Raw genomic sequence first — 24640 nt, forward strand, 5'->3', positions numbered from 1 at the left:
AAAGTGCACCTTAATTTTCTCTGAGTTGTTTTGTTTAAGCTGGGAAAGTCCAGGAATTACTTGAGAAAATACAGCTACTGTACGAAGATGCTACTCAATTGAAAAAGGAAAAGATAGGAAGGAAAAGTAAAAACTGTCTCCACCAGAAGGAAAGGAGGAACAGTGCTAGCAAGAAAGCATTTCTTTGAGGGGGAAAGACATGAGCCCTAAGGAAGAAATGCAACATTTTGGGATCCAAGTTAAGATAAAGTGAACAAGGACCTTCTGCATCCAGGTCATGTTAATGGATGAATGAACAGAAGACTCAGGAGAAAAAGTACTTAAAATAAGATAAACTCATGGGTCTGGGGTTGGGGAGGGAGATGACTGGAGGCTGGGGAAGATAGTGACGAGGGCTGGGCAACTCAATCAGAGAAGCTGGCGTTGGAAACAGAAGTTGGGCCTCTTGCACACATACATACGAAGGCTAAGTGAATTGAGGGAAGAAGAAAGGAGGAAATGTACAACTTGTTTTGTTTTTCCAACTTTGGGCTTCCTTTCTTTTTCTTATCTGTACACCGGGGATGATAATGTTTCCCTAATGGGTATGAGATCATGTACATATGGCTTTTCACCTGTAAACTGGCACATAACAATAAAGCAGTTACTTAACTCTAAGGAATGTGATTCTGAACCTTCAGAGTCCCTAAATAGGGAATAGAAAATAGGAAAGTAACAATAAAGCAGTTACTTAACTCTAAGGAATGTGATTCTGAACCTTCAGAGTCCCTAAATAGGGAATAGAAAATAGGGAAACCCTATTATAGTGGAACGTTTTGCCCTTTTTTGTAACAACCTGAACTGTCTTTTTAGTCTGAATTCAAGGTAGCAGGCAAAACACGGGAATACCCTGAAGCAAAGGTTATTGACATTGGCTTTATACAAAGCCACTGGAGGGCTCTTAAAAAATACTCATGCCTGGATCCAAACCCCAGAGCTATTCGATCAGAATCATAGATACTTCCTGAGGCTGTACCTACTAGAAAGGTTGTACTTACTGTATGCTTGGTGCAGTTGATTGGGCTTAAAAACTCCTGTATTCTCCAGTCTCTGTAGGAGCCAATCATGTCTCACCCCTGCCAAAAGTTTTTCAAAGTCATCAGGGAGCAGAGTTCGAGCCTCTAGGATCTCTTGCCTTGTCATTCCCGGCAATGAAACAAAAGAACTTCCACTGGAATTCAGAAAAGACTGCGGGTTTTCCCCCTCAGAAGAACCGCTGGAAAATGCTGGTGATTTCAACCACCCTGCCGAGGACGAGGTGGAGTTCTGGCTGCAGTTTAGCATGTTTCCTAGTTTGTTTCCCTCCTCCGTGGTAGTGCAGTCCTTGCTAAAATCAGAGGAGGGAATGTTACTGCTTACAGAGGAGTTGGGGGTTTCAGGCCATTGACCACGCGACTGTCTCAGAGCACATAGGCTATAAGAGCCACGTCTGCTTGTGGGGTGAACATCTGTGCTGTCGAGCCATTGGCCCTCCTCATCCACTGTGGAGGCATCAGGGTCGATGCCCTGCGCTTTGACTGAGCCACTGCTCTTTCCTGAGTCAGGATTTTGAACAGGCCAATGAAGAGGGGAAAAGCTACGTGCTGTCCTGGAACATTGGCCCAGGGAATCCTCCATGACTATGTCAGAGTCTAAGGGCATATCCTCTTCTTTTTCTGCTGTTTCTCCTTCCGGGTCAACCCAGGCGGAACTTTCTTTAAATGTAAGGCCTGTGCCTCTTTTGATTTCCTCTCCATGCCTGTCTTCGGCATCATAGTTGATTTCTGGAAATTCATCAATTAGTTCAAAGGTTTCTTCTTCTTGGACCAAAGGGTATGTGGCTGTGTTCTTGGGCCAACCAGCATCAAAAGAGGACAAAGAAGCAGAACCAAACGAGGGTCTGGAATGAGCAGAAGTATTTCTGGATCCCCTATTTCTGGCTTTCTGCACATCTTCTGGAACTCCTTCTAACAGCCCCGCCCCAGACGCTGAGAACATGCCTGTTGTGTTATGAGGATGGGTGTTTTTCAAGGGCACGTGGCTGTGTCGTTGACTTTGCAAAGACTCTAAATTGTCATCCTTGGACACTTGGAGAGAGAGACCGTGAAGCTCTGAAGATAGTGGATGTACAGGTCTGGTTTCCTCATTGATGTCTTCAGACAGGGCAGCGGAACACTCAGTATCCACAAGGTGCACTTCTTTGCAAGGCTCTTTTCTGGTTGACCTATCGTCCACATAATTCACTTCCTCCCAGCTGGTAGAAGAGCTAACCACCGATAATTCGCTCCAAGAACTGGAGCACTGGCTGTCACTCAGAGACTTGTTCAAAACAGCTCCTTCACCATGGCTGTGATCTGATGACTCAACCTCAGTTCCCCCATCTTGATCCAAGGAGACTCGAAAGGCATCAGAATGGGTCCAGTTTTTCCTTGCTATCCTCCTGAGTTTCTCCTGACCATTCTTAGTCTTGTGGGAGGAAGATATTACGGTGCTTTTTTGAAAATGTGGTTTGTCTTCAGTGGTACACACAGTTTCTATGTTTTTTGTCTCTGTTTCTAGAGTAGTGATACAGACTCCCGTTTTCATATCTTTCTGTTTATCTTTGTTGTTCCCACAAGAGCCCTCAAAAACTTCGCACACTGAAGTGTGGTGCTGTGAATAGGTTTCAAGGATTTTTTGGAAATCTACTTGCCCATGCAAGATGGGTTTATCCAACCCGTGCTTGAAACTCTCTGGAACATAAGACTTGTCATCTAAGTTTGAGAAGCTTTGAATTTGTAAATGATCCTTTACCTGCGTGATAACTGACATGATCTCCTGAGAGAGAGTTTCTCTCTCCTGACTTTCAGAGGAAGTACTGAAACTGTACAGCTTTCCCATAGCTTCATGACAGAGCTGACTTGCTGTACGGACCACCTCTGTCTCCCCATACAGTCTTTGGTGCACAGTGGTGAGGCCAAAAGCAGCTTTGAGAAGACTGTGAAGCTCTTGTTTTCCACTAACTCGTTCATCATATCTCTTGGTGAGGAGGCCAATTTCAAAGGCCTCTTTGGCTTCACACAGATATGAATTTTTCATTTCCACAGGACAGTCATTAGAGCTAGTATAGGACAACAAGCACGTGCCACGGATATTCTGAGGAAAATACCAAGCACATAATCAGACACTGAAATAGAAACTGGAAGTGAATCAGGAAACACTTCATTCCTGGAGGACAGTGATTAGAAATATTATAGGAAAATAAACACGTGGCACAGATATTCTAAGAAAAATACACAATCACATATTGAGTCAAGGACCTAAAGTCTCTTTGGTGAATCAGGGAAAGGGACTGGGATGGATGTGACTGGCTGGCATGAAGGTGTAAGAGATTAGTTTTAACTACCATCTTACTATAGGCCTGATACTTTTTTTTAAAAAGTTTATTTATTTTTTTAGTAATCTCTGCACCCAAAGTGGGGTTCGAACTCATGACTCTGAGATCGAGAGTCACATACTCTTCTGACTGAGCCAGCCCAGGTCTGATACTTTTTGATCAAAGATGATAAACTTGCTGTTGTTGTTGTTACTGCTGTTGTTAGTTTCAGCAAACAGTCTATACATGGGACAGGGACACAGTAAGTTTCTCTATGCAAAAGAGAAATAAGACTGCTATATATAAACACATCATTTATTTAACAATAATCAAAACAACAGAGTAGTGGCTTCCAAACCCCTCTGTGCACCTGGGCAGTATTTCAGAATAAAAGATTTCCGAGTACTAATCCCAGACATTTGCATTTAGTGGGTCTAGGGTGGATCAGGAATGTGCATTTTGAGAAGACTCCTTGCGTGATTCTGCTGTGCTTGGGAACCATTGGTCTCAGGCAGACAACATCAGACCCACAGGCTGAATTAATTTAGCTTCCACCAGGATGTCACTACCCTGACTGATAAAACCTTTCCATACATGAGGTCTGATTACAATTCTCTAATGAAGTGCACAAAGCCTACTTTAGGTTAGCCCTTTTCCTCTCACTGGTAGCTTCCATCACTGGGGAGAGGTAGAGTGTGGGGCTGCACCCTGCTTACCACAGCCGTGAGCACGAAGAGGGGTGTGTAGGGACTGAAGGCAGCTGCCAGTTTGCAGGCTTCTGCAGCTGAGAGCAAATGGTGGTCAAACTCCTTCAGCAAACCCTGTGAGAAAACAGGCCAAGTGTTGTGTTGACAATTATTTATCCATTAGCAAAAGTCAGGCTATGAAATTCCTTTACTTTTCTTTCAGGATCTGAGGGACACCCTGCCCTTTACCACAACGACACCCGAACAGTGCCAAGAGAGAGTTAAGCATCTCAAAGGACCCTAGGGAATTGAGTGTCCTATCCCCCAACACCCATACACAGTCCATCCCCCTCCCTCCCCAGAGTGGGCCTAACGTGTGCAAAATAATTCATACAAGTTTCTCTGCAGGATCATGCAACTCTTTGTTCAGAGAAATCCCCCACATTTTGCAGCCAAATTAGCTGATGATTTCTGCACTGTTCTTGGCAAAGAGCCTTTTAATGTATGATTTCACAGCAATTAAGATTCATTCATTCATCCTAGAAATATGCATTGAGAACCTCCATGTGCTAGGCACTGTTCTAAACACGAAGGAGACAGCAGACAGTTGAGCCTGCAGTAAATAAGCTTGCTTCCTATTGAGCGGAGGGGATCAGTCAATACGCAAAATGAGTAAAATGCATATTATCTGACACGGTGACAAGCAGTCAAGAGAAGAATAAAGCAGGAAGACGTCAAGGAGCTCCAGGGTGGGGAGGCAGTTAGCAATTTTTAAAAAATTCTTTCTTCCTTTCTTCCTCTTCCTTCCTTCTGTCCGTCCTTCCTTCCTTTCTTTTTTAAGGTAAGCTCTATATCTAACGTGGGGCTTGAACTCATGACCCTGAGATCAAGAGTCACATGCTCTACCGACTGAGCCAACCAGGTGCCCTGGCAGTTTACAATTTTAAACAGTCATCAGAGACAACTGCACTGAACTAGAGATATAACCCTTTTCTTGTGTGTTGGTCTGACAGCACAAGCCACATTTTGTTAAAACTCAGATTGTTAGCAGCAAGCTGCAAGCCTTTTTATGCCACACTCATTACTATTAAGTACGGTTACTATTGTCACTTTAGTATTTAACAAAAAATGCCAATCTTTGTGATACTATTAAAAATCTCAATATTGGGGTGCCAGGTGGCTCAGTCTGTTAGGCATCTGACTCTTGATTTTAGCTCCAGTCATGATCTCACCATTTGTGAGTTCGAGCCCCGCATTGGGCTCTGTCCTGCCAGCGTGGAGCCTGCTTGGGATTCTCCCTCTCTCTGCCCCTCCCCCATTTGTGCTGTATCTCTCTCAAAATAAATAAACTTAAAAAAATAATTTCAGGGGCGCCTGGGTGGCGCAGTCGGTTAAGCGTCCGACTTCAGCCAGGTCACGATCTCGCAGTCCGTGAGTTCGAGCCCCGCGTCAGGCTCTGGGCTGATGGCTCAGAGCCTGGAGCCTGTTTCCGATTCTGTGTCTCCCTCTCTCTCTGCCCCTCCCCCATTCATGCTCTGTCTCTCTCTGTCCCAAAAATAAATAAACGTTGAAAAAAAATAAAAAAAAAATAATTTCAGTATCAGTGCAGTGCAGGAGAGCAGCTCAATGTCTATGTTGATGCTCCAAACTGGACAGAGACCTGAGTTCTGCTCCTAGTTTCCTTCCTACCTAGTGTGCAAACTGTAGAGGTCACTTAATTTGTCTGGACCTCAGTTTATTTTTCTCTAAAATCGTAATGATATATTTTGCTCTACCTACTTCATAGGGTTTTGTGGAGCTCATATACATATATACATGTGTGTATATATATATATATATATATGTATATATACACACACACACACACACACACACACACTCACATACTTTTTGAATTATAAAGGAATATATAAAAATTAGTAATCATTATTTAATTTTTTTTAAATGTTTGCTTTTTGAGAGAGAGAGAGAGAGAGAGAGCGTGAGTGTTGGGGGGGTGGGGGGGAGGAGCAGAGAGAGGGAGACACAGAATCTGAAGCAAGCTCCAGGCTCTACTCTATCAGCACAGAGCCCAACGCAGGGCTCAAACCCACAAACTATGAATTCATAACCTGAGCTGAAGTTGGACGCTTAACCCACTGAGCCACCCAGGCGCCCCAGTAACCCTCATTATTAAGAATAAGAATCTAGACAAGTGACAGATGCTCTGATTTGAACAGAGGGTAATTAAAGTTTTATAATTGTTATCCCTTTACTTTATCACTGAGATGGGCCAAGTGTGGAAACTGAATTCTGTGATAATCTGAATTAGAGGTCACTTAATTTGTCCGGACCTCAGTTTATTTTTCTGATTTCTTTCTGAAAGAAATCAGTGGGGTTCAAAGCATTTATCACTTTGATGATATTTATTCATTCTTTTACTTGTCATTTTTAATTTTTTTAGTACCCTCTGTATGTGTGGTACTGTGCTAGGTGCTAAGATAATCAAGCCAAATAGGACACCATAGAAATTGTCCCCAGGACTGTTCATGTTACTTGAAGAGGGGAGACACTGTGCTCCCTGACTCCTGGAAAGAGAATGAGATTGATAAACCAAGCACCAAGAACGTTGGCAGTTTTGTAGGTGATGCCATTCTGGACCAAGTGATAATTACCAAGTTAATTTGTGGATTGTTTTTAAACTTCTCATAATCATTTTTGCTCATGGAAACGAAGATGTCTGCCAGTATACCTAGTGATGTGGAAATACCCTGTAAGAAAAATACAAACAGAACACAGATTAGGAATTCAAGGTCCATTACTGGTCTCATCTCAAGGCCTGAAGGCCATGACTAGTCCTCCATATGAAATATTGTTGCTGCTGTTGCTGCTTCTGCTTCTCCTCTCTTCCCCCTCCTCCTGCTCCTCTCCCTCCTCCTCCTGTTTCCCCTCCTCCTCCTTGTTATTCTGACAGCAGAAATACTTCTAAACTGGATGCCACAGGCTTGAAAGATCATCAGATCCTGAGTGTAAACACAGCTATTTCTTAGTTGGGCTTTACTGGACTGTCAACACTAACTTCTTCATACTGCTAGAGGCTTAAAGGATTGGCCCAAGCATGCGTCCTCGCATCCCATTCTGTCTGTGTGGGAAAAGGGTTGTAGGCGGTGGCATTGCTGATACAGGTGATAACCCAGTGCTCCAGTTAACGAGGAGAATACTCTTACAGAGGTACAGAGAATGAAAACATTAAGTAGGAAAGCAAATGGTGCCTCTCAAATTTCTTGGATTGGAGTCTGCTCACTCAACGGAGGGAAAATGATTTTACATATAAGCAGCTTGGTTATCTCAACTTTGCTGTGGAATCAGGCAAAGGCTAAATATATAATAAAAGAAATGGATAAGTGAATAATAGAAATAAAAATATAAATAGATTTGGCTCAGTTGGTTGAGCGTCCGACTTCGGCTTGGGTCATGATCTCACTCTCTGTGAGTTTGAGCCCTGCTTCGGGCTCTGTGCTGACAGCTCAGAGCCTGGAGCCCGCTTCAGATTCTATGTTTCTCTGTCTCTCTGCCCCTCCCCCATTCTTCTCTGTCTCCCTCTGTCTCAAAAATAAATAAAAACATTTTAAAAAATTAAAAAAAAAAGATAGTTAGAAATAAACGTGAAAACACTACATACATGCCAGGAGTCTGGCTGTGAATGGGGACGGAGCAAGACACAGAGGATATTACCAAGTGTTCGTGGTCCTATGCCCATGTAGAATCAATAAAAATAGGACCAATAAAATTGATAAGCAATACACTGCATTATGCCACAAGGAGATAATCATCCAAAGACAAATGTAGGATAGGAGAGGAAAAAAAGCACTAGATAAACCACCTTTCTATCTGGCTGAGGAAGGGCCAAATACCCTATGATTGAGGCCCATATTACCTCTGCTGCTTCGTACCACATCCCTGAAAAAAAAAGGGAGAGAGATGAGACAAACTGCTAGTATCTGTGCATTGTGCTAGAAAATACTTTTGAAAACTAATACGGAAAGAAGATTCACTGGCTCCCGTTAGGAAAATTTAGGGCTGGATTAGATTGAGAGCAATCAGCAAATGCCAATCTGCTAGAAAAACAGCAACATATTTTTCTAGCTGATTTAATACAGATAATGCTTCCCTTTCACAGGAAAACAGTAAAAAATATTACGTATCATATATAATATTACATTAACACAAAAATAATTAAATACAGTATTTATAAGAATAATTACCATTCTATGCTAACATTTTCAAACACCTTAGTTTGCATTTTATTTAATTAAGTAATTTATTTGAGCACCTACAGCTCCTTTTTATTTTTCCTTTTTGTTGTTTTTTAAAGTCTTCCACGTTCAGGTGAGCAAAGGACTTGGGGACAGTCTAAGAAGCCCACAGGGCCCCCAGCGGCTCCCCAGTAGTTCCTTCTTCCCTCCAGCTGACAGCATAGCCGCTGCCCTGTGTCCCTCCTCAGGACCCCTCCTTGGAACCTCTGATGTCCAGGTTGCCCTGTCTGTGGGGACAGTGCCAGAGACCCTTTCGTGGGCTGTTGGCAAGCCACTCAGGCTTGATGGACCATAAACAACAGGGTAGGGCCATGCATTTTAAAGCACAACTAGCATTCTACGCATTTCAGGTCTACTTGCCTCGTGGCCCATTTGAACCTGAGGTCTAACAGTTCTGAGCCTATTACCGCAAAGCTCTTAGTAATTGCTGGCCGTATTATCTTTTTTCCTTGTTTGTTTTCCCTCCTTTTAGCCATCCTTTGGGAGCTTTAAGGGCATTTTTTTTTAAGGTATACCCTTAACATTAAAAGAGAGAGAAAAAAATAAAGCACAACTAGCATTCTATAAATTTTGCCTTACAACCTGAGGAATGCCCTCTGAGGAGTGAATGGGTAAGGTGTCAGAGTGGTTTAGAATAAGGTGTCCCTCTTATCACATAGAGTCCTGTAGAACTGAAAGTCAGATGCCAGAATTATTACCAAGAATCCTACGGTTAATACCACAGTGTACAACTATACATTTCTTTAACACAATTCAACAGAAAATATTTTGTTTTATTAATGTTCATAACACTCCTGGGATCTCAAATGTCATTTTCTTTTCGATGAGGAAACTAAGTAAAGTGAGGATTAGCAATTTGAACCAGATACAATGAGAAAATTCCACAGTACTATCTCATAGCCAGACTTTGTAAATGAGCCCTGAGAGCAGCGAATGTTTGATGACCGTACCTAGCTTTTGCAGAATTTGCCCTCTGATCTGTATGCAGACTGACTGCACCAGGATCTTGTCACTTTCGTTTCTGTACAGCCAGGTACCTACAACAAAAGAGGGAAAAAAGAAAAGTAGTTTCAGCTCCTAGTTATCAAGTAAAGAGCCTGGTAAAACGAAACTAATTTCACCGAAGCCTTCATGAGCACATGTGATACAGGTTTGAGAGACGATCTCTTCTCTGCATTGAGAAAGGTCCAAACTCCTTGCTATAACATACAAGCCTTCACAGAACTTGTATGTGAATACCGAGAATCCTACTTCTCACTTGAACTCCTGTCTGGTCTCCAAGTCTCCCAACTGACTGTGCTCTGCCATGGCATGGTTCCTGAGGAGACCAGCTCCTTCTACTTCAGGTCTCAGCCTCAATGCTATTGTCTCCAAGCCCCCCAGATTGATTTACCATAGTACTACCCCACTGTCTTGTGGTTGCCTAATGGAGGGTGGGATCCTTCCCATCCACCCAAAATTTAGTTTGTAGGTTGAGACTGATGGTTGTGCGCGCTCACACACACACACACACACACACACACACACACACCCCAAGATATGAAAAGATTTAGTACTCACATAATGAGTCTTTCTGAGGAGAGGAGACAGGCACCCAAGCTGGTTCATTTGACTTGTGTGAAGAGAGTGGTGAGTGGCTTTGGTTTTTATTGTGATTAGGGTGTGGGCTGGGGTAAAGTCTCCCACAAGCTATGCCTGGTTTACTGCTGAGTAGGTTTAAAACAAACCAAAAAGCAACCCTCCGCCCACCCCCCCGCCCCAGCCTGTCCAGTTGTGGGACAAAGTGGGTGGCAGAAGGCTGGGGTCTGAAAACTGTCAGTGGGCAAACACCAAAAACAGAATCAAACTCATTACTATACCCCCTTGATTCTCTGTCACATCACCCTATTTTCTCCCCAGCTTTTAATCTGTGTGTGTGTGTGTGTGTGTGTGTGTGTGCGTCTGCATATGTGGTGTAGAAGATGGAAGTGTGTATATCATAGGTTAGTGATGGTGGACACAAATGATGGGTATGTGGTCAATATCGATATTCCAAACCGCCTCTCCACTGGAATGTCTACAAGTTTCAAGGTGCTTGGGACCTTATATCCAAGCAGACTGAGCTTAAAAGTCTACTGGAGGTTGTGTTCAACTTACTGGGAAACTTGTTGTCTTTAACGCCCAGAATTTCAGACAATATATCTGAAGGAATAAATGATTTGTTGCCCAACTATTAGTACTTGCTTCCTTTCATGTATGCTTAAATATTGAAAGAAATCCATTTCAAAATAAGTTTTTCTGAAAGTGCATACATAGCAAAATCAAATTTACTTTCCAAACCATTTAAATACATAAGCCATAAATATATTTTTCTCAACTTACAGACTTTATCTCCACTTATCATTCTCCCAAAGGTTGCTACTGAGCCCCTCCTGAGGCCCACAGAGTTACCTGCTTTAACAGCATATTGTTCTTAGACAGTACACTCTACAATAAGCCCAGAAGTTTAGGAGCTTTGGTTGTTCTGTTTTGCTTTCATTTTTAATTACAGAAAATGAAGACACAGAGAAATAAGCTCCTTGACCAAAGTCACTTCATTCACTAATGGCAAAGTCAGTCCTAGCTAGTTCTGGAGACATCTGGTCTACAGCAACTATTAGGTCATTTAGGTGCTTGTAAACTAGAACTCCAGAAGGGACTGCAGGTGAAGGTCGTTGTGAAGATAGGAAAGCACCTTACCTGTTGCTCCGTTGTTGCTTATTAGACTGCTCAGGATATATTCTGCTTTTAAAAGTTTCCCTGAAAAGAAGCAACCAAACGCCACACAATTAGTACCTGAACATGTGCCTTCAATACTACTAGTAGTTTAAGCTCTAAGGTTAACACACTGTTACCTTTCTTGGAAACATGCTATTTTAAAATTTAACAGCAATAACGACATCATATACCAAAGTGAAGAGAAAGATGACATTTCCAGGAATCAGTGAGATGGGAAGTTGCACAGTATCTGAAATGGCAATTAGATTTACACACACACAAGCACACACACACACTCATTCATATAGAATAAGGCTTGAAAAGTAAAGATAAACCATTGTAAAACATTGTGTCTTCTTTCTGTGAACAAGACTATTGAAAAGAAGGAAGGAAGGAAGGAAGGAAGGAAGGGAGGAAGGAAGGAAGGAAGGAGGGAGGGAGGGAAGGAAGGAAATAAAGACGGAAGGAAGGAAAGAAGGGGAAAACCACTTTCTGAAATCATGAGTTAGGTCCTGATTAAAATTTATTCATTCCAATGTTTGGAAAGAGAGCAATAACTTGAAATACCTATGTAAATAAATTTTACCAAAGGTATCTTTCTTCTTAAAAGTTATATTTTCTAATTAGGTTTTGCTGATATATAAGGATGGGTAGTTTTAAAACATATTGATTTGTATTCGCCACATTTGCTGAATGTCTTAATTCTAATAATCTGTGTATTTCTTGAAGTTTTCTATGTGGGCAATCACACTGTGCACAAATCCTGCTAATCTTGTTTATTCATTTCTAATCTTTATACCTCTTATTTCTTTTTCTGTTTTCATTGCATTGGGAGGACTTCCAGTTTACGATCAAACAGAAGTGATAACAAGATGCATTTTTTTCTTGACTTGATTTTAAAAGGAATATTCCTAATTTTCCATCAGTAGTTTTGCCAAAGGTTTCCAGTTGCTTCCTTTTTATCAGGTTAAGAAGTTCCCTCTTGTGCAGCTATCAGCTTATTGCCTTTCAGCTTCAAATTCATCCTTTATTGCCTGCTTTGCAATAATGGGAATGGACCTTGTAAATATTTCTCCTTTGCCAGCTTTGTCATTAGATGGTGTGGAGAGAGGGGGCTCCTGGGTGGCTCAGTCGGTTAAACATCCAACTTCGGCTCAGGTCATGATCTCACAGTTTGTGAGTTCGAGCCCTGCGTCGGGCTCTGTGCTGACAGCTCAGAGCCTGGAGCCCACTTCTGATTCTGTGTCTCCCTCTCTCTGCCCCTCCCCTGCTCACACTCTGTCTGTCTGTCTCTCTCTCAAAAGTAAATAAACATTAAAAAATAAAAGATGGCATAGAGAGGCACTGCAAGGGGAAGATGCTTCTCTTCCTCATGTAGTGTGCCATTCTTGCCAGACTCCTGCTGTGCATACAGCTTCTCCAATGCCTGCCTCCTGCAGCGATCCTGGCTTCTCCTGTGCCTTCTTCCTACAACACAGGTGGCTTCTCCAGCACCTGGCTCCTCAAAGGTCAGCGGCACCCAGCAGCCAGCAGGTTCCTGCAGCATCCTCTCAGGTGACTTCACAGTGGAGTGAGTGCTGCCTGCCAGTGAGGCACGGCTCCATGAGTGTTTCCCCCTGGTGTTCCATAAGAGCTGCTTTGTGGTGGCACCTCTCTGTGGATGGCGTCCCTCGGCACCCCAGAGGGTGGATTTCCAGTGAGTTCTGCTGGCATGGAAACTCCTTGACCTCTCTACCATCCAGTGAGTCATGGCAGTGCCTTCTCCAACAAGGTCTTGATCACGGCCCTGGTGTGCCTGGCTGTGCGCTTGTGAACTTTTTCTCATATGCTTTCAGTATAAGGGATAGTGGCTGCTCCTTATAACTGCTTATCCTGTATTCTTCAGAGTCTTCTTTACTACTTACTAGCCAATCCCTCATTAATCTCCTGATATAGTTAATAACTCTTTTATACTGAACTTTCCTTTTTCAAATTATTGTGTTGTTTCTGACTCCTGGCTGGAAGCTGACCAATAACATCTCTAACTCTAGTTTGTATTTTCAATCTAAATGGGTTAACATTTTATAAAACACTTCTCACATCAATTTAGGTGAACACATAGTTTTCTTGTTTATTCTGTCAATTAGGTGAATTGAATGAGTCAATTATTATTATTATCATTTGTAGTAAGCCCTACACCCAATGTGGGGCTTGAACTCATGACCCCAAGATCAAGAGTCACATGCTTTACCAACTGAGCCAGCCAGGCAACCCTGAATGAATCAAAATTTTTTTTTAATTTTTATTTTCAACGTTTATTTATTTTTGGGACAGAGAGAGACAGAGCATGAACGGGGGAGGGGCAGAGAGAGAGGGAGACACAGAATCGGAAACAGGCTCCAGGCTCTGAGCCATCAGCCCAGAGCCTGACGCAGGGCTCGAACTCACGGACCGCGAGATCGTGACCTGGCTGAAGTCGGACGCTTAACCGACTGCGCCACCCAGGCACCCCTTATTATTTTTTTTTAAAGAAATTTTTTATTTATTTTTGAGAGAGAGAGAAAGAGAATGAGTAGGAGAGGGGAAGAGAAAGAGGGAGACACAGAATCCAAAGCAGGCTCCAGGCTGTGAGTTGTGAGCAGAGTCCAACGTGGGGTTTGAACTCACAGACTGGGAGATCCCAACGAGCTGAAGTATGATGCTTAACCAACTGAGCCACCCAGGAGCCCGTGAATGGATCAACTTTTAAACATTAACCATCCTTATGTTTCTGGAATAAACAGATAATAGCCTTCCTTTACTGTAATGTATTATTATTAATTTAATACAATACTGGTCAATTTGATATTATTTTAAGATTTTTGCACCTGATAAATTATGTAAATGATACTACCATATAATTTCCTTTTATTTTGATTTTAGTTAGTTTGACCTATGCACTTACCAATTCTTTCCTTACCATTGCTTTTTGAATCTCCTACTCAATCTGTATGGATTCAACTTCCTCCTTAACAACACACGTCCTTTAATGTGTGTGTGCATGAGAGAGATGTCTTGAGAATAAAATTTTTAGTCTTTGTCTGAAAATGTGAATTTTGTCCTCACTTTTGAATGATGATTTTTGCTGAGTATAAAATTCTAGGCTGAAAAGCTATTTCCTCTCAAAATTTTTTTTTTTTTGGTAGATTTCATTGCTTTCTGGACTCTTATTCCTGATAAGATGCTTTTTTCAGTCTAAATACAGTTCCCATATAAATAATCTGTCTTTTCTTGTTTCCTTTAAGATTTCCTCATTGTTTGATTTTCTGTAGTTTTGTGTCTGGGTGATTTTTTATTAAAAATTTTTTTTGCTCAAGGTTGGGTCCACCTTTTCTGCTCAAAGACACATTTTTTCCTTCGATTCCAGTCAATTCTCCCAGAAGTCCCATTATGTTTTTTACATTCTATTTCTCCAAGTTTTTAAAATGCCGTTTTCATATTTGCATCCACCTAACTCTATATGCTTCATTCTCAGGATTTTCCTTAAATATAACACCCAGGTCCATCATTTTCTCTCCCGCCGTTTGACCTGCTGCAGGAACACATTTAAGGTAGGTCAGTTAGGGGGATGGAACACCTGAGAAACTGGCCTAGGAAATTGATCTTTACTGGGAGGTTGTTACCACTCACCGGGAGCAGGCGGGCGCATATTTAGAGTCTTTGGATAGTCCTTTGCTGGTCAAGTGAGGTTCGGGGAACAGCAGCATCAGTGTTGTCTGGGGGCTGGTTGGAAACGCAGACTCTGAGACCCTGCCACAGACCTACTCAATCAGGATCTGCATTTTCAGTAAGCTCTCCAGGTGCCTCATCAAAGTTTGGGAAGCACTGCCATTTGTGAGTTTTTATCACTGGTCTGAGATGAGATTAAGTGAAAAATGGAGAGTGAACATTTAGAAATTTTTTTTTTTATCTTTTGCCAAAGTAATGTTGTGACTCTTCAACCTAATAATAAATACTTTGGACTTAAAGTTTTAGGTCTCTTTTGTTGTTTTTTTTTTTTTTTCCTTTCATTTTTCTAATAATCTATTTTATTGAATTCACCTCAGTTTAAGCAGCTTGTTTGGCAGGTGGTGTCCTTATCAGCACTTGAAATTCGGAAAAGCATCACCACCAACTGGGAGAGCTGCTGGGTTTTTGGCTCTTTCTAGCCATCACTGTATGGTTGCACTCTTGTAGCCGGTAGCTACAAAAAAAGAAACTTATATGCTGTGCCTGCCTTGTAGGCAATTTCCTACCAATTACTAAACTTTCTGACAACCACACTGATTTTTAATTTTAATTGCTGTATTTTTTTTCCTGAAAGCTCTCTTAAGTTCTTTTTTTTTTTTTTTTTTAATTTTTTTTTTTCAACGTTTATTTATTTTTGGGACAGAGAGAGACAGAGCATGAACGGGGGAGGGGCAGAGAGAGAGGGAGACACAGAATCGGAAACAGGCTCCAGGCTCTGAGCCATCAGCCCAGAGCCCGACGCGGGGCTCGAACTCACAGACCTCGAGATCGTGACCTGGCTGAAGTCGGACGCTTAACCGACTGCGCCACCCAGGCGCCCCTCTCTTAAGTTCTTTTTAAAAACAGTGAATCATTTTCTTTTCCTGTTGTGTTCTTCTTCTTCTTATTTTTTTGTTTATTTACTTTTTGAGAGAGAGAGAGAGAGAGAGAGAGAGAGAGAGAGAGAGGCAGAGTGAGAGTGGGCTAGGCGCAGAGAGAAAGGGAGACACAGAATCTGAAGCAAGCTCCAGGCTCTGAGCTGTCAGCACAGAGCCCGACACGGGGCTCGAACCCATTAACCATGAGATCATGACCTGAGCCGAAGTCAGACACTTAACTGACTGAGCCACCCAGGCACCCCTGTGTTCTATTCTTTAAACATATAATTTTTTAAAGTCATATGAGTCTTGGGGCACAGGGGTGACTTGGTTAAGCATCCAACTCTTCATTTGGGCTCAGATCATGATCTCATGGTTTGTGTGTTCAAGCCTGATCCACGTGGGGCCATGCTGCCAGCACAGAGCCTGCTTGGAATTCTTTCACCCTTTCTGCCACTCCCCCACTCACACACTCTATCTCAAAATAAACAAACAAACAAACAAACAAACTTGAAAAAAAAAAAAAAGAAAGCCATACAAGGGGCTTTGGGCTCTGTGCTGACAGTCGGAGCCTGGAGCCTGCTTCAAATTTTGTGTCTCCCTCTCTCTCTGCCCCTCCTCTGCTTGTGCTCTCTCTCCAAAATAAATAAATAAATAAATAAACATTAAAAAAAAAAAGCCATATGAGTCTTTTAAGTTGCTCTACTTTTATATTTTGTTTTGGAGTGCCACGTTTCCTGTGTATGGTACACAATGTTCTTCTCTCCCATGTTTCATTTCCTTCGTTGCTTATACAGTTTAATCCGAGGGCATCTTCAGCAAGTAATATTCTCCTGTGGAATTCCTACGCTCCTGGACTGTGGATGTTTCTCTAGAGCATAGTTCTGTACTTGATATTCTGCTGGGCCCCCAAAATGTAAGTACTAAACTGTTTTTTTCTGTTAATTACTTGGGGGGATTCCCTCTCTTACGGGTAGGGTAAATTGAGACTCCATACTCACGTTTGGCACACTCACGTCTTGGGGTTTTCATTTGTTTGGGGAGATTTTTTTTTTGGCCTCCACCCAGAGCTTGGGCAGAGAGCAAGCTTCCTTGCCACTTCCGTGGGAGAGCTGGTGGAGCTGTTCAGTCCCCACACATAGCTGTGCACACCTTTAAGAATTCCAGCTTTATGTAAATATTTCACTCCTCACATAGGCCCAAGGTGCTGTCTCTTGTCCTTGCATGAGGATTAAAATGACAGTCCTTTCCCCTAGAACCACATCCAAGTGTAAACCCCTCCGGCTATAGTGTCATGAGCAGTAGTCCACTGTTATAACTTTGAACACTTTCTGTATTTCCAGCGCTTAAAAAAAAAATTATTCACAATATTTATGTAATGGGAGAAGATTCTATGCGTGCTTACTGCTCCATGTTGATGGAACTGGAAATTTTAACCTTTATGTCTAATTATGGCTTAAAAGGTTTGGCCTCCTAATTTTAGGCAAGAGTGAGCTGAGCAGGCTCATGATGCCCTCCATTGCCTCTGAAACCCCACATGTTGAAATGCCCCCACCCTTGGAATGTGTTTTGGGTGGATATCAGGAAGGGTAACAGTAGGGCCGTGCTGTCCCCTTATATTACCTTTATTCCTCTTCCTTACTCCTTATAATATCATATAGGCATCTCACTCTTCTGACCCGAGTCCCAGGTGCTGAGGATGGAGACCCCTTTCCATGGCACCTTCTTTACCAGGACACCACCCCTGCTCTAAGTCTCTCTCTCTCTTTGAGACATCTGGTGTAGGGGGAGGCTCAAGAGTTGTTTGAGGGCAGAAATTCATAAATACAGTAAAACCTTGGATTGCAAATAATTTGCTCTGTGAGTGTTCCCCAAGACAAACAAACATTTCTAATAAAATTTAACTTGATAAATGAGCAATGTCTTGCAATACAAGTAGAATGTCACATTATCACAACTGAGCCAATGGTTCTTCTCTCTCTCTGCGGAACTGTGGGTGATCTTCTCCTATGGTCGGATGCTGGGTCTCAGACCGCAGTGTTTGGCAGAAATCAGTGATTTTTTAGAACGTTGGAAGGTGCCCACACCTGGCGATAGTGTATTATTTGTCACTTCAAAGCACCTATGGACAGTCCTTTGCTTTTCCATACAAGAGTAAGCTTAGGAATGCTTTGCTTCATTCTAGGTCAGGCTGCCTGCAGATACAGACTCTTTTCTCTGCTGCCTTATTGCCAGTTACATTAAATATGGTATATGACAAGAGTTTATTAATGCTGTGCTGTAGTCAACATCCATATACAATGGCTCCCATGCAGAAAAAGTTTGAAAAGAAAGGTGGTAAGAAGAAGGAGATGATTATGGTGGAAGTTGAGAAGGAAATCGTGGAGAAGGTCAAATGAGGTATGCGAGTGGCCAAAACTTCAAGATTTTATAAGAAGTCTGTGTCTTGTCTCATCTGCAGAGGAGGAGGAAAAAAAGGCAGAGGAATCCCTCACCTCAAATGAGACTAGGGAGATGTGTAAAATATGGAAAGCAGTGCAAAATTTTACAGAAAAGCACCACCCGAATAAGGCTGTAGCCGTGTGAACGATGAATCTGTTTAACAACAATGGATGTCACATTTCAGCGAAATCCTCAAAAGGAGGCAAAAGCAAGTGTCCTTGGATAGGTTCCTTATTAAAGTTGCATGAAAAGAAAAAGATTCCATGGAGCCACTAGATAGCAGTGATTCTGTTACTGATAGTGAAAGTCATCCTACACAGTAACCCTCCTCTAGTCTCCCTCACATCAGCCATGAGGTTTTCAAAGTAAGTACAGGTTAATTTGTTTTTCTTTATATTTTGTATTTTCTTTATTATTTTGTATTCTATTCCAGTATTGTAATCATTTTTATATGAATATGTTTGGGTTGGGGAACGAATCATCTGAGTTTCCATTATTTCTTATGGGGAAGTTCGCTTGGATATACAAGTGCTTTGGATTACAAGCATATTTCCAGAACAAATTATGCTCACAAACCAAGGTTTTACTGTCTTCACTTAACCAAGGCTGTGTTTGTGTTCTTGTGGCTCTTTTGGTAGCTTCTTTGAGGAAAAGACAACCCAACTGTTGGGGAGTAAGATCTAGGATTTTATCTAAGGTGTATGATATGTGAACAGAGGAGCATACTTCTCATGACGATATCTAGGCTTAGTTGTTATCATAGTTGGAAGCCTGAGAGAAACAACAAAATGAACCAGCGAAAAGTTCGGTTTGGCTGTGTAAAGCAAAGCTATCAACAGGCCTGCTTACCACTTGACCTCAATTTCTATGTCCCACCATAGCAATTCCGTATACCAGAAACGAGGTCACATTAACTCTTCCAAGTTCCAACTGAGAAGAACCAATATGGAAGTCTGCCTGTGCACGCCCAGCCTTCATCATTCTGTCCTCCCCACAGAGTGCTACACACACACATCATCGCCATCTGATGCCATCAGAAGGAACATTAGTTGCTAGGTTTTCCTCATCCCCCAAACATTATAAACTCAAAACACTGTAAATGTCCAAGATCAGGGATTTTGGAGGGAAGGAAGTTTTCCTAAGTTCCACTCTGTCCCTGCAGTTACTCTAGAAGAGTAACCAACATGGACACAATTTACGCACGGCTGCAAGAACTTGAAAGTGAATGAACTTGGGCTTTTGAAAAGTTAACCTCCACAAGCCCATTTCTCTCATGTCCTTTTATCTCTGTGCCTCTCTGCATCCAACAATTGTCCCATTTAGTATAGTCAGTACAGTTCCTTTTCAAAGGAAGTGAAGTAAAGATATTTTAACTCCTTGCAGGCCAGGCTTATTAAAAACAGCAACAATAGCTAAAATCAATTTAAAAAACTGAGCCAGTCCGGGAAGGGCAACTTGCTTTCTACTTCTGTCCTTTATTCTTTCACTCTTAGAAGTGAGAATAGCAGGCTACACATTTCTAAACCTCATGGTTATCAGTAACTTAAATAATTCAAAAATGCTATAGAAGTAAACTTCACTGTAATGCATAGCAGGTCTCTTTCCCCTCCAATCCCCCTCTACATTACATCCTAAGTTAGAATGTCAGCCTCATTTTTCATTTCATTCAAAGTGACAGAAGGAAAAAAAAAAGATACTTTAAGGCCTAATCAGGTACTGTACCGGTGTTCCCAGGGATGGAAAAAACCCTCAAATTACTTCAGTGGGTTTGTCAGCTCTATTGTTAGCATAGTCAAGTGGCCCTGCAGAAAGGAGACAGGAGAACTAAGAGAAAATAGTAGAATTTTAATCTGCTTTTTAAAGGCTCTTGGTCAGAAGTATAGCAATTCAGATACCCCTGTTTGAAAGCAGCAGGACAGATTTGTTAGAAGACAAAAGCTCCAATTAGTATTTTCCACACCCTTTCACAATTTTCTCTACCGCTTTTGGCTCTGAAACCCTTTATGCCAGGGCCTTTGTGCTGGCAAGAGGCGGGTGGAAGGGCATCGCGGGCCGGGGGCGGGGAGAGCCCGCAGCTTGAAAAGATGGCCCGCGGGCCCGGGTGCCCGCCGCACTCCCCCGCGGAAGTCAAGTAGCCCCGGGGGGAAGGCGAGCCCGCGGCTGGACGCCCCGGGCCGGCGGGAGGAGGCCTACCTGCGTTGACCGAGAGTCGGGCTTGGCGAATGACCACCTGCGGGGCAATTGGCGTTCCCGGCTGCAACTTGTGGAGCCTTTTGGCGACCTGCAGGAGCTTGCCCGACACGTCGAGCCCGTACAGGAACCGGTCGCTTAAGAACACAATGGCAGCAGCCGTGGCGCAGTCGCGGGCGAGGATGGAGGCTTTCAAGGACGCCTGGAGGGACATCCACGGGACGTCATGAACCAGACAGAAGCCGCGCCCGGCGCAAAAAGAAGGCAGCCGTGACACCAAGCTTAATCTCTAGGTGTTTTTGTTGAAACAAGAGAAAGAAAACCTAGAACTAGGGGGAGAAACATACTTTCTTGGGCGGCCGAACTAAAAGAAAAAAAATTTTTTGGAAATGGAATAATGGAAAAAAGGAAAAATCCAATTCAACTGGGACAGAAAATATTTCTTTCATTTCCCCCACTACGGTTCTAAAATTATACAAGTGCTAAATGCATATTTCCTGTTATTAGAAAATTCAAACACAAGGTAAAAATGAAAAGTGCCCCTTACTTAGTCGACTCTTTGCATTAGTTTTTACCCTCCTTGCCCCCAAGCTCATTCTCATTCTTCCTCATAATGGTGTCAGAGCGATCCTTCTAGAAACTTCTACCCTTTTATGTGTGTTTAGGCATTAATTGATTCCTTGTCTTGCCTTGCTTTCTCAACCCCCCCCCCCCCCTTTCTCTCTCATAAATGAGATTACACTACACATACTGTTATGCTAGCTGGTTCTTTCAGTCATGGTAACATCTAGAAGAGGGTTCCACATCAATTCACCACACTCTGCTTCATTTAATGTCTACGTTGTAATTAAGAGGAAATACAAAATTTTAGGTAACATTTTAAACATTTGATTTATATGTAGTTAACGAATACAACAAGAAAAAGAAGAAAACAGGCAGGAAATGAAAGTGTAACATAAAGAATGAGATAAATGAGGCAGAATTGTGGGAAACATCATCTTTTGGTCTTGTGAGGTGTTACATTAAAGACACTCAAAGCCTTGTAGCTACTAGCATAAATGAGTTTCCCACCCAGCAGTACTTTCTCCGTTTACTAAACTAAATCAAGCTGTGTTTTCTGAGCATGTGAACTCACATATAAAACGCTGAAAGCCTTGCTTATTTTCCTAGCACAATGTTACTACACACGAAGCACTGCTACATAATCCGAAGTACCAACATTTCTTGGATAAAAACTAGGTACTGGGCACAGTGCGAAGTGCATGCCATGTACTAATTCACTCACTCTTTACAACAATCCTAACAGGCAGGAAACCTGAGACTCACAGGGGTTAAGTAACATGCCCAAGGTCGCATGACCTCTGACTAAGAGGGAGGATTTGAACACAGGAAGTCCAGGTCCAAATCCCACATGCTCAAGTCCCATGTTGCACCGACTTTAAGAAAACAGGAGTTGGACATCAATTATCTGATACTTGCAGTGATGCCATAAATACCAAATGTGTAATCAATGTTGTTAGAGTTGCTGGTCTGAAGCATGATTTACTTTAACAAATTTAAATTTTTAAAAAATGTTTATTTATTCTTAAGGGAGAGAGAGACAGAGTGTAAGTGGGGGAGGGGCAGAGAGAGAGGGAGACACAGAATCCAAAGCAGGCTCCAGGCTCTGAGCTGTCAGCACAGAACCTGACGCGGGCTTGAACTCACCAGCCATGGGATCATGACCTGAGCCGATACCGACTGAGCCACCCAGGCACCCCTACTTTAACAAATTTAAGGTAAGAGAGGATACATTCAAACTGGGAGAGAATAATCTCTGCTTTTCAAAATCTGCTTGGAACAGTGCTTTCAGAGTTGTAATTTGATACTTGTGTATCTGTGAGTAACACTGTTCTAAACTTTTATATCTGGCCCATTCCAGAATTCTATCTATGGTGCTTACTCACGTGATTTGGCTTTCGGCATATATGTTTTGGTGTGCTTATCTATAGCATCTAGAAAATAACATCTGTATTTATAGGTATTCATCCATCAGGTAAAGCCTACCAATAACCAGTACAATAAGCCCTCTATTTTCATACTGATGCTCTCAACTCATTAAAGCTTTTAAGCTATCGCTGTGTTTATGAAGTCAGGAAAGTGATAATTTGCATTTATATTTATCCTTTTGTTAAAATTGATCACTGCTCTCATTGTGGTATTGATGCCATATTTTAGGGGGGACGATGTCTTCTTTTGATGTTTTTTTTTCCACGTGAAGGGAGCTTACTTACTGTAGCACACCTGGCCTCTTTCTTTACCCACTCTGCCCCAGGGGAGGTGGAATGACTAATCTGGTAAATTTGGGAAGAAGAAACTGGGCATGTCTGGCTTACCTCCCCCCTCTCTTTCTCTCTCTCTCTCTCTTTTGTTTCCTTGGGAACAGGTGTCTAAGGGAAACAGGATTCTCTGCTCTTTCATATCATAAGTCTAATCTAGAAAGCCACCCTTTATGTGGTGTTCTGCTTGCCTCAGTAATTTCTGTGATTGAATGAGGATGTCTACATAATTTAGGGGTTCAGCTAGCAGACCCCTTGTACTCTAATATGAAGCTATATCTTTCTTTCTTTTTTTTTTAAGTTTATTTGTTTATTTTGAGAGAGACAGCCCGAGTTGGGGAGGGGCAGACAGATGGGGGGGGGGGGGGGTGAGAGAGAAAGAGTAAGAGAGAGAGAGAGAGAGGAAGAGAGAGAATCCCAAGCAGGCTCTGTGCTGGCAGCACATGGGGCTCAAACTCACAAAACCATGAGATCGTGACCTGAGCCGAAACCAAGAGTCAGAGGCTTAACTGACTGAGCCACCCAGGTGCCCCTGAGGCTATGTCTTTCAATTTAGTCTTTATCAGAATTAAAAGTAATGTTTAACCTGATTCTGCCTACCTTTTTTTTTTTTTTTTTCTCTCAGCTTGCTCAGAATCCAGGAGGGAAGGAATCCTGGATCCTCTCAAAGATCCCAACATTAATTATTGCCTGATATATCATAACCCTTTCTGAGGAAAACTGCTTTGCCCAGGGTCCCTGCCTTTGAAATAGCTATGCATTTTGCTACTTGCCCTTGACTCCATTTCCCCACCCACGCACCAGCTCAAAGTTAACCCAAGAGTACCCGGCCCCACGACTCTGTGGCCTGGCTTGAAAAAATGAACTTTCAAATCTGAACTAAGAAATATAGAAGGGTAGAAAGAAGCAGAAAATAGAATATAGCTAAGTCATATTTATGGGCAATGGCAGAGTGAAGATTGAAGAATGATGGCTCTGAATCCAAATTTACCTTTTCATGAGGGCCATTTTTAGAGTTACAGGCCTCCTTTATTGTTCCATTATGTTTTCATAATAATGTACACCCCATTTTGTGAATATGTTTGAGCGAACCTCTGTTCTTTCCAACCAAAAACAACAAAAAAAAAAAACCCGAACTAAAACTGCAATGCTCAAAACTTCTATTGAGAATTGTCAAGTAAATCATCAATCTGAAAAACACAAATCTTGAAGCAAGAACAAGTCAGCCATTTGACATGCAGAAACCGTAAATCAAATGGAAAGGAAAATTTATGGTGTTATGTATGCCTTACTCTGTTCAGTAAGGCCTGTCCCTGATCAAGAGTCCTTCCTATGCGAGGTGTACGTGACACAGTCTGTGAGTTTGCAACCTCAGCTGTTCCCTGCACAACTGGCAGCCTGTTCCACTTCCAGGCTTCCTTACAGGTCTGCTTGGAAAGTGCAGCACTCTTCCTGCAACCCTGCTCATGACTATGTATCCTGCAGGGTACTCAGCAAGCCACAGTGGGTTCCCTCTCTTCGAGGTTGCACTTCGGTGTATGCTCAATGTTTAGTTCTGTTCTCCCTTCTCGTAGGTGCCCCACTTCAGCGTTGGGGTGATTGTTTACCTACATGGGATGCAATGTTTAGTGACAGGCTATTTTCCAAGGGTGATTCTCAATCCTTACCTCTCTGATAAAAATGGTTTCCATCATTGTAGCACCATCCAGTTTATGAAAAACATTCATGTGCATTAGCCCAGTTAAACTCAGAGTAACTATAAAATCTAAGTAAGGTAAGGAAACTGAAGTTGAGAGGTTAAGTGACTTTCCAAATTTATAAAGTCAGAGGGTCAGGGTCAGGCAAGAACCCAAATCTGCATCTTTAAAAATATTTTTTTTTATTGTGGTAAACAATATGTAACATGAAATTTACCATCTTCATCATTTTTAAGTGTACAGTTCATTAGTGTTAATACACATTGTTGTGGAATAGATCTCCAGAACTTTTCCATCTT

The 24640-nt window shown here is 42.2% G+C and overlaps 1 protein-coding gene across 5 annotated transcripts in view; it reads right to left on the minus strand.

Annotated features, from left to right (window-relative positions):
- Positions 1-24640, minus strand: part of ALPK1 (alpha kinase 1) — a 130089-nt gene that overhangs the window by 11307 nt on the left and 94142 nt on the right. For 2 of the 5 annotated variants that reach the window (XM_047856423.1, XM_047856424.1), the window contains 7 exons: positions 20330-20528; positions 11073-11132; positions 9305-9391; positions 7922-7998; positions 6714-6809; positions 4090-4194; positions 1038-3153 (listed from right to left, as the gene is read on the minus strand). In XM_047856423.1, the coding sequence (XP_047712379.1) occupies positions 1038-3153; positions 4090-4194; positions 6714-6809; positions 7922-7998; positions 9305-9391; positions 11073-11132; positions 20330-20528 (2740 nt within the window). Of the gene's footprint in view, positions 1-1037; positions 3154-4089; positions 4195-6713; positions 6810-7921; positions 7999-9304; positions 9392-9914; positions 11006-11072; positions 11133-20329; positions 20529-24640 lie in introns of those variants that run through there. The other 3 variants (XM_047856426.1, XM_047856428.1, XM_047856425.1) reach the window with 3 other exon arrangements.

This window comes from Prionailurus viverrinus, chromosome B1, assembly GCF_022837055.1.
Source record: "Prionailurus viverrinus isolate Anna chromosome B1, UM_Priviv_1.0, whole genome shotgun sequence".
NCBI lineage: Eukaryota > Metazoa > Chordata > Mammalia > Carnivora > Felidae > Prionailurus > Prionailurus viverrinus.